The 10,704-nt window shown below is 43.9% G+C and overlaps 1 protein-coding gene across 1 annotated transcript in view; it reads left to right on the top strand.

Annotated features, from left to right (window-relative positions):
• Positions 1 to 6,623: 6,623 nt before the first annotated feature.
• Positions 6,624 to 10,704, top strand: part of LOC311135145 (protein MTSS 2-like) — a 29,421-nt gene continuing 25,340 nt past the window's right edge. The window contains exons 1-2 of the mRNA XM_084169039.1: positions 6,624 to 6,783; positions 7,261 to 7,334. Of these exons, the coding sequence (XP_084025165.1) occupies positions 7,316 to 7,334 (19 nt within the window). The 5' untranslated portion in view covers positions 6,624 to 6,783; positions 7,261 to 7,315. The remainder of the gene's footprint in view (positions 6,784 to 7,260; positions 7,335 to 10,704) is intronic.

The raw sequence follows: 10,704 nt of genomic DNA, 5'->3' as shown, positions 1-10,704 counted from the left end.
CTTCCCACAATAAGTTGGGTGATTTTTGGCCCATTCCTCCTGACAGAGCTGGTGTAACTGAGTCAGGTTTGTAGGCCTCCTTGCTCGCACACGCTTTTTCAGTTCTGCCCACAAATGTTCTATAGGATTGAGGTCAGGGCTTTGTGATGGCCACTCCAACACCTTGACTTTGTTGTCCTTAACCCATTTTGCCACAACTTTGGAAGTATGGTTGGGGTCATTGTCCATTTGGAAGACCCATTTGCGACCAAGCTTTAACTTCCTGACTGATGTCTTGAGATGTTGCTTCAATATATCCACATAATTTTGCTTCCTCAAGATGCCATCTATTTTGTGAAGTGCACCAGTCCCTCCTGCAGCAAAGCACCCCCACAGCATGATGCTGCCACCCCCGTGCCTCACGGTTGGGATGGTGTTCTTCGGCCAAACATAACGATGGTCATTATGGCCAAACAGTTCTATTTTTGTTTCATCAGACCAGAGGACATTTCTCCAAAAAGTACAATCTTTGTCCCCATGTGCAGTTGCAAACCGTAGGCTGGCTTTTTTATGGCGGTTTTGGAGCAGTGGCTTCTTCCTTGCTGAGCGGCCTTTCAGGTTATGTCGATATAGGACTCGTTTTACTGTGGATATAGATACTTTTGTACCTGTTTCCTCCAGCATCTTCACAAGGTCCTTTGCTGTTGTTCTGGAATTGATTTGCTTCTTTTCACACCAAAGTACATTCATCTCTAGGTGACAGAACGCGTCTCCTTCCTGAGCGGTATGACGGCTGCGTGGTCCCATGGTGTTTATACTTGCGTACTATTGTTTGTACAGATGAACGTGGTACCTTCAGGCGTTTGGAAATTGCTCCCAAGGATGAACCAGACTAGTGTAGGTCTACAACTTTTTTTCTGAGGTCTTGGCTGATTTCTTTTGATTTTCCCATGATGTCAAGCAAAGAGGCACTGAGTTTGAAGGTAGGCCTTGAAATATATCCACAGGTACACCTCCAATTGACTCAAATGATGTCAATTAGCCTATCAGAAGCTTTTAAAGCCATGACATGATTTTCTGGAATTTTCCAAGCTGTTTAAAGGCACAGTCAACTTAGTATATGTAAACTTCTGACCCACTGGAATTGTGATACAGTGAAATAATCTGTCTGTAAACAATTGTTTGAAAAATGACTTGTGTCATGCACAAAGTAGATGTCCTAACCGACTTGCCAAAGCTATAGTTTGTTAACAAGAGATTTGTGGAGTGGTTGAAAAACGAGTTTTAATGACTCCAACCTAAGTGTATGTAAACTTACGACTTCAACTGTACATCCAAATATGTATTGATTTTTATGTACAGTAGTAGTAGTGACAAATTGTATGTTAGATCAGATTCCTTTTCCACAAAACAACAACCGGTCAAATTCATTATCATGCAATTATAATGCGATTCGATTCACATGCAATAATTACTATATCGGTACATGACTTTAGCGCATCATAAAGAGTAACATTTTAGGATCCTGCTGAGATTTACCTTACACTTTAACAGGAAGCTCTGTGCCAATAGGGAATTTGGTTTATCAGTTTCAACCAATAAGGGTACTTATTGAATTTATAGTGCCATGTCACTTCTGATCCTGAAATATGATTTACTTTAGTTCAAAGTTGTTAATCTCACTCTTTGGAAACCTCTTCCTCTAATGTGTACTTTTCAGCAGAATGCAGGTGTCATGAAATGTTATTTTCAAGATAGACTGAACTGAAGGGAGGTGATGTGAGGTCCTTCTGTGGGTTGGAAGAGGCAAGGAAGGTGTGTGTGTGTGTTGCTGGCAGATGTGTAGGGTTATAAATTCACAGGATGTTTTTGGGGAATGCTGTGGGGGCGACCCCGGTCCCCTGTACCCACTCAATTACTCGCCATGATGATGTGGTTAAATCTACAGGATGCTCTGGTGGCCTCTTGGTGATGTGGAGCATAATAATATATGCTCTGTGAGGGATACAGGGTGCATACATAGGCATATTATTCATTCAGTCGATGATATACCGTAGTGAAATATAAAGTTGTTGCACTGTCCTTGAGGGAGAAGAAACAGTGAAAAATGATTTAACCTGTTTGTCTTTTTTTGCTGCAAAGTTCTAATTATTTTTTTGCTTAAACTATGTTCAATTTAAGAGCATCTTTCAGTTTTTTTGTTTTTCCCCCCAGTAAAATTGGCATATTTAAGAGTCAAAAGGCCAACAAAAATGATTTCTTTTTACCCTAAAGAGGTTGAGGTTCCTTTAACTTGAAATAACATATTTTCTTGAAATAACACACTCAGCATATGTGCATGCATGGTGTGGTCTGTGTTGATTCATTATTACTATGTATTCTAGGCTACATTGTATTGCTTGTAACAATAACTCAAGACTGATACAGTCAATGATGAACAGGCCCGTGCATGCTGAAAGCACATTTGAAGCTGGGGATATCCTTTGTTTTGCTCTTCAGAGTATCCTTGAATGAGAAGACAGACTCACTTTTGTTTGGATAGGGGGTGTCCCTCCCTCCACGCTACATGTGACAAAAAAAAAACGACTGCCCCCCTTCAATTCCCATAGATCGAATCACAGAACCCCAGCTTCAAGACATCTGTTCCTCTACAACAGAGCGCGCCCCGCTTCCAGAGCTGTGACCGAATGACTCTCGTGGTCCCCTACATTTGCCCGTGATTATCAGCCGAAGATGAAGATCGACGTTGACCAAAACTCACCCTGCTCTTCTTTTCGCAGTTTGTAGACCGGAGGAAATCGGAACGAGGATTTTTCCTACTCTCCATCACTCGCGTCCGAGCAGAGAGAGCCACCGACGAGGGTCAGCCCGGTGCCATTGAGTAGCAGATTTCTTTTTGTCTGCCCTCTAGTCGGGAGTTTGGCATCCTCCGCGTCTGTCTTGGAGGGTGAAGGACAACGAAGAGCGAATGAAAATATCGTGATATCTGATGTGTGAATATTTTGCGTTTATGCACATTTAATTTCTCGCATTCAGTCATCGTTAAAAGACGACTGTGATAATGGAGTCTGTGGAAAAGGAGTGTGGAGCGTTGGGTGGATTATTCCAAGCTATCGTCAACGACATGAAGGTACCAGAGCTCGATGAAGTCGACAGTTTTTTCCGACCTATTGCATGGATAATCAGACTCCGTTTACTGCCTTTGTTTCCTCTCAAATTCCGTACCCCCTCACTGGCTATGAAATTGTGATAAATATTTTCCCTTTATGTTATTTGCCTAGAGTGTGCAAATGTGAAGGGGGGCAGCTGTTCTGATGACGACCAACATGTCTTTGAATAGAATCAGGCTGCTGATAGTTTGAGTTAATATTTGTAGGTTATAGGCCACAGAATTAGTGTTGTGCAACATTTATGTTATACAATTATTCCATTGAAAATATGCCTAGCCTGTACTTTTCAAATATGAAAAATAATTTCAATAACTCAATAATAACTGAATAATGTCTGAATAAAAAAGACAGGGTTCCACCTCTAAATCAGTAATTGTTACAACAAACCACTGTCATTGTGGATGTCTTATTGGATGTATGGCAGCTCCCAAACCTAATCATTAAAAAAAACATGACAAACAACTGCTGGGACAGGGACATAACAAGCATGTGGCTGATCACACTGATCACACTGATCACACTGATCACATAGCCCATAACATGTTTCTAGTTGTGTGTGTGTGTATGCACGTGTGTGTGTATGCCTACACATTTTCCAGTGTCTAACATCACGCCAATAATGGAGAGAGGGGTTCATTGATCAAATTTGGCGACCCCTTCTCATCCAGGAAAGCAGCTCTTTGACAAAGACATCATGTGTCAAATCATATGGCCAGTTTGGCCACTAGGCCCTGGTTCGTATTGGCCATGGTCTGGCTCGCAATATTATGGTCGCTGGGCAGGGTCCACCACCAAAGATTATGATGTCTCTCTTTATATTTAGATATAAGGGGTGTGGGGAGGGGAGCCTATTCAGGCCAAGCAGAACAAGTGCACATAGGTCGAGCAGTGGCCTGGTTTGGTCTGTTGTATAACAAATGGAACGTGTGAACAGGCATGGTTATATGGAGTACAAGGATAGGCTACTCACCATAAATAGGACTAGGAGTTTTTCCTGACCACACGATCTGACCAGGGGAAAACTCTGGGCCCTAGTTATAAACTATATACATATAGGAAATGTCACATGATCTGACCAGGAACAACTCTGGGCACTAGTTATAAACTATATAAATATAGGAAATGTCACATGATCTGACCAGGAACAACTCTGGGCCCTAGTTATAAACTATATAAATATAGAAAGTGTCACATGATCTGACCAGGAACAACTCTGGGTCCTAGTTATAAACTATATAAATATAGGAAATGTCACATGATCTGACCAGGAACAACTCTGGGCCCTAGTTATAAACTATATAAATATAGGAAATGTCACATGATCTGACCAGGAACAACTCTGGGCCCTAGTTATAAACCGTATATATATCGTGTGAGTATATATAGAATGATTATGTCCGTCCTCTTTCTAGGCTTCTTTGCCTCTATAAGAGGCTCAGGCTGGGATCCAAACCTGAAATTATAAAGTCGAATTTGAACTTAATTACTTACCAGGTTAAATAAGGTAATGTCATCAGGTACACAGTATTATGTATCTGTATTGATAAAACATACCTTTCTGAGTAGGTGTGCTGATCTAGGATCAGGGCCCCCCTGGTCCATTCATTATAATCTAAAAGGCAAAATTGATCCTATATCAGCACTCCTACTCTAATATATCCAACAGTGCAACATGACACAGACGAGCCACCAGCACCTGATGCAGTTATATAACAGCCTGCTCTGCTCCCTTCAGATGAATTCATTAACAGAGGAAGGAAGGATCTGGCTGGATTTTGGGAGCTGTGTGTGTGTGCATCTTCCTTCACTGCGCTGCATGGATATCTTAACCCTGCGTTCACCCTGCACCCTCAGCTGTCCTGGCTCAGCTTCCTTCTGCCGTTGTCAGGATGCGCAGGGCTGAAAGCTAATTAGCCACCTGCTGCAGCCCAGTGAAGACTGACAGGGAAAATGGCGAAGTATGGGGGAAACATTTTAATAGTGAATGTAGTAGTCTTAATAGTGAAACCAGATCACTTTGAGTTCATTTTCTCATAGAAAGATATCTTGAAAACAAGGAATGATCTCTTCTTGGATATGATGACGAGAGAAATAGGAGTTTAGTGAATGATCTGGGATGTTTTTTATTTGCCTATTTTCCCCTTTCTCTGTAGTCTTTTCACTTTACTGTTTACATTTGAGTCATTTAGCAGACGCTCTTATCCAGAGCGACTTACAGTTAGTGAGTGCATACATTTTCATACTGGCCCCCCGTGGGAAACGAACCCACAACCCTGGCGTTGCAAGCGCCATGCTCTACCAACTGAGCTACAGGGGACTTCTCTGCAAGAGAAGCTTGTGAATATGTATATAGACAGGCTGTGTCCTTCCTTTCTCTGGGCTCTAAGAGGCTCAGGCTGGGCTCTGATCCTAAGCATGTTTTGTGTTTGGGCTGCTGCTGGGGCCTGGAGGGAGGAAGGCTGCTGCTGGAGACCAGGCCTGGAGGGAGGCAGGCTGCTACTGGAGACCAGGCCTGGAGGGAGGCAGGCTGCTACTGGAGACCAGGCCTGGAGGGAGGCAGGCTGCTGCTGGAGTCAAGGCCTGGAGGGAGGCACACTCTTAGAAAAAAGGTTTCCAAAAGGGTTCTTCGGTTGTCCCCATAGGAGATCCCTTTTGGGTTCCAGGTAGAATTTTTTTTGGTTCTAGGTAGAAGCCTTTTGGGTTCCATGTAGAACCCATTGTGTAAAGGGTTCTAGCTCGAACCCAAAAGGGTTATACAAAGGGTTATCCTATGGGACAGCTGAATAACCCTTTTAGGTTCTAGATAGCACGTGTTTTTCTAAGAGTGCAGGCTGCTGCTGATGCCCATGCCTGGAGGGAGGCAGGCTGCTGCTGGGGCTCAGGGCTGGAGGGAGGCAGGCTGCTGCTGGGGCTCAGGGCTGGAGGGAGGCAGGCTGCTGCTGGGGCTCAGGGCTGGAGGGAGGCAGGCTGCTGCTGGGGCTCAGGGCTGGAGAGAGGCAGGCTGCTGCTGGGGCTCAGGGCTGGAGGGAGGCAGGCTGCTGCTGGGGCTCAGGGCTGGAGGGAGGCAGGCTGCTGCTGGGTCTCAGGGCTGGAGGGAGGCAGGAGGCAGGCTGCTGCTGGGGCTCAGGGCTGGAGGGAGGCAGGAGGCAGGCTGCTGCTGGGGCTCAGGGCTGGAGGGAGGCAGGAGGCAGGCTGCTGCTGGGGTTCAGGGCTGGAGGGAGGCAGGCTGTGTGTCATCCTCAGGGAAATCTGATCCAGCATGATTCCTTAAAGAGCAGGCAGCTACCTGCCCTCCCATATTCCCCCCTCCCTCCCACACACCCCAGCCTTGCCCTGCAGTGAGTCAACAGTGAGTCAACTGTATTTTCAGCATGGTTAGGTAAGAGAGAATGTGCAAGCTTGATTGGATGATGATGTATTATGTTGTTTTGAGTCATATGAATGAGTCATATGAGAAGGCTGAGCACAGAAAGTGTTCCAAAGTGCTGGTCCACTGGAACAAAACATGATGTGTGTGTGTGTGTGTGTGGTGCAAAAGGTTTTAACTAACGTTTGATTCCTCTTTCATCCAGAGTTCATATCCAGTGTGGGAAGACTTCAGTGCCAAGGCCACTAAACTACACTCCCAACTCAGGTGAGACTTTGATTCTTTACTATCTACAGTATGTCTGAGACTGACTATCATGTCCTATCCATCCCACCTTCAGGAGATGCAAGTTGGCATTTATTGGGATGACAGATGTACTGGAGGCAGCTCTGTAGGGTAGTCACTAGCTGGCACAGCCACAAAGTCATAACATCTGATTTTAAACCTAATACTAACCTTAACCCTAACCTGAACCACACTGCTAACCTTAACCCTAACCTTAAATTAAGACCACAAAGCAAATGTTTGTTTTCATACATATTCACAATATAGTTTGCAGCTGGCCTATCTAGTGGAAATCGCACAACTCTGCCTCCAGGACAAGATTAATCCCAATAAATGTGAACCTGCTCAGTAGACTGGCTACTCTAACTGTCCAGTGTTGACATTCTGGTCTATTCATTGTTTCTAGTCACTGTTGAGGTTGAATACTGACTGCTGTGTCCTCCTCCTGTGTACTTGTAGGACTACAGTTCTGGCAATAGTGACATTTCTAGATGCCTTTCAGAAGGTGGCAGACATGGCGACCAACTCAAGAGGTAAGGAGAAAATAGCAAGATGAGCAACTCAGGGACTCTTAAACAGTTGAAAAAAATAAGTGGTTTCCTATCTCAGTCTCTTTTCCTTTGACTGCACTAATCTGAAAACACAGGAGAGGTGAGACCAAAACGAACATAATTGATTCCTATGTGCTTTTGCTTTCACTTGTCTAGTTCTTTCACACTGAATGAATAAAATAAGAAGAGGGAGAAGCCACTTTAGACTATTGGGAAGCACACCGTGTCTGCTCTCTGCAGTATGTAGGCTCTTTGCTCTATGCAGTGTGCCTTCCTCCCTTGCTTGAGATAATCAATCAGTGATCTATCATGACATGATTGAAGGAAGGATACATTTCAGGAGTATTTGAACAGGCTTATATACAGAGTCCTTTCTGCAAAATGAAGAATCATGCTGGGTGAATCTGCATGGAAACAGCCTACTAAACTGATCAAGCTGAGCTTATTGTATGTATGGCTGGTGATGAGGTTGTGTTGTGATCTGCTTGGTCACTGTATGGAGCGGCAGACAGATCCACTGTAGAGCAATGATTAAAACAGATTTCGACCCGGTTGATCATCAAAAGCAGTATTTAGGTCAAAAATCTATACACACAGATGCATGTACACACATGGATGGACACGCATTCACTCACTCAATCCCTCACTCACTCACTCACTCACTCACTCACTCACTCACTCACTCACTCACTCACTCACTCACTCACTCACTCACTCACTCACTCACTCACTCACTCACACACACACACATACACACACACAGACACACACACACACACACACACACAAAGCAGCCTGTAGAATCTTGTAGTCTACTGTGTGTACCGTCCTTGGTCTAGAGAATAACTTTATACATCCTCTGAGTCCATATATTGCACAGCAAGCATCTGTTCTATGGTCACCCATTCATTACAAATGAACTGAAGAATGCTCAACAAAATATAAATTGGCTCTTAGTTACATGGCAACAGCATCATCTAATGATAGTTTGCTGAGCATCTACAAATAAAGTGTTACCATGAATAGGGATACACCAGCTAATAGCCAAACATGTGCTTGCATCACTGATGAGGCTAAATCACTAAACCTAAAGTGAGCTCAGATGCTGTAACAATGGGCCGCCAGGTGTGATGAAGCTGGCAAATGGCCCACACATAAAAATGTCCAGTATATCTGTCATCCTCACAGCAGGTGAGCGCTCAGAGGGGCTGGATCCTGGCAATATCTGGCAACCTGAACCTATTGTTACTAGTAATGTTTTGACCATGCCAGGGCAACACTTCAAAGGAGTTTGAGGATGGAGTAAGAGCAAGGAGGTAAGGGTGGAGAGAGAGAGAGAGAGAGAGAGAGAGAGAGAGAGAGAGAGAGAGAGAGAGAGAGAGAGAGAGAGAGAGAGAGAGAGAGAGAGAGAGAGAGAGAGAGAGAGAGAGAGAGAGAGAGAGAGAGAGAGAGAGAGAGAGAGAGAGAGAGAGAGAGAGAGAGAGAGACGCAGAATTACTGTAAACACTTACAGATAGGATTAAAATCTCTATCACTCATGTGTCACTCTTCCAGTGACATTAGCTGTAGGATTAGACAGACATCATCGCATCCATGGCAAGAACATCCGATTGACGCATATACAAACAGTATGGAGAGATGTTAGAAAACTAAAGATTAAAGCACAACGGCAGGCAAGCTCAATCAAGCCCATATAAAATATTAGGAATTATTTCAAATAGTATTTTTTTAAATTTTATTTCACCTTTATTTAACCAGTTAAGCCAGTTGAGAACAAGTTCTCATTTACAACTGCGACCTGGCCAAGATAAAGCAAAGCAGTGCGATAAAAACAACAACACAGAGTTACATATGGGGTAAACAAAACATAAAGTCAAAAATACAAACAGAAAATATATATACAGTGTGTGCAAATGTAGCAAGTTATGGAGGTAAGGCAATAAATAGGCCATAGTGCAAAATAGTTACAATTTCGTATTAACACTGGAATGATAGATGTGCAAAAGATGATGTGCAAATAGAGATACTGGGGTGCAAATTAGCAAATTAGCAAAATAAATAACAATATGGGGATGAGGTAGTTGGGTGGGCTAATTTCAGAATGGCTGTGTACAGGTGCAGTGATCGGTAAGCTGCTCTGACAACTGACGCTTAAATTTAGTGAGGGAGATAAGAGTCTCCAGCTTCAGAGATTTTTGCAGTTTGTTCCAGTCATTGGCAGCAGAGAACTGGAAGGAATGGCGGCCAAAGGAGGTGTTGGCTTTGGGGATGACCAGTGAGATATACCTGCTGGAGCGCAGACTACGGGTGGGTGTTGCTATGGTGACCAGTGAGCTAAGGTAAGACAGGGATTTGCCTAGCAGTGATTTATAGATGACCTGGAGCCAGTGGGTTTGGCGACGAATATGTAGTGAGGGCCAGCCAACAAGAGCGTACAGGTCACAATGGTGGGTAGTACAGTGGGGGAAAAAAGTATTTTGTCAGCCACCAATTGTGCAAGTTCTCCCACTTAAAAAGATGAGAGAGGCCTGTAATTTTCATCATAGGTACACGTCAACTATGACAGACAAAATGAGAAACAAATTCCAGAAAATCATATTGTAGGATTTTTAATGAATTTATTTGCAAATTATGGTGGAAAATAAGTATTTGGTCAATAACAAAAGTTTCTCAATACTTTGTTATATACCCTTTGTTGGCAATGACACAGGTCAAACGTTTTCTGTAAGTCTTCACAAGGTTTTCACACACTGTTGCTGGTATTTTGGCCCATTCCTCCATGCAGATCTCCTCTAGAGCAGTGATGTTTTGGGGCTGTCGCTGGGCAACACAGACTTTCAACTCCCTCCAAATATGTTCTATGGGGTTGAGATCTGGAGACTGGCTAGGCCACTCCAGGACCTTGAAATGCTTCTTACGAAGCCACTCCTTCGTTGCCCGGGCGGTGTGTTTGGGATCATTGTCATGCTGAAAGACCCAGCCACGTTTCATCTTCAATGCCCTTGCAGATGGAAGGAGGTTTTCACTCAAAATCTCACGATACATGGCCCCATTCATTCTTTCCTTTACACGGATCAGTCGTCCTGGTCCCTTTGCAGAAAAACAGCCCCAAAGCATGATGTTTCCACCCCCATGCTTCACAGTAGGTATGGTGTTCTTTGGATGCAACTCAGCATTCTTTGTCCTCCAAACACGACGAGTTGAGTTTTTACCAAAAAGTTCTATTTTGGTTTCATCTGACCATATGACATTCTCCCAATCCTCTTCTGGATCATCCAAATGCACTCTAGCAAACTTCAGACGGGCCTGGACATGTACTGGCTTAAGCAGGGGGACACGTCTGGCACTGCAG

Source organism: Coregonus lavaretus, assembly GCF_964263955.1.
Source record: "Coregonus lavaretus genome assembly, chromosome: 9".
Taxonomy (NCBI): Eukaryota; Metazoa; Chordata; class Actinopteri; order Salmoniformes; family Salmonidae; genus Coregonus; species Coregonus lavaretus.
Note: the sequence above shows the minus strand (reverse complement) of the source record. Positions and strands in the feature narration are given on the sequence as shown.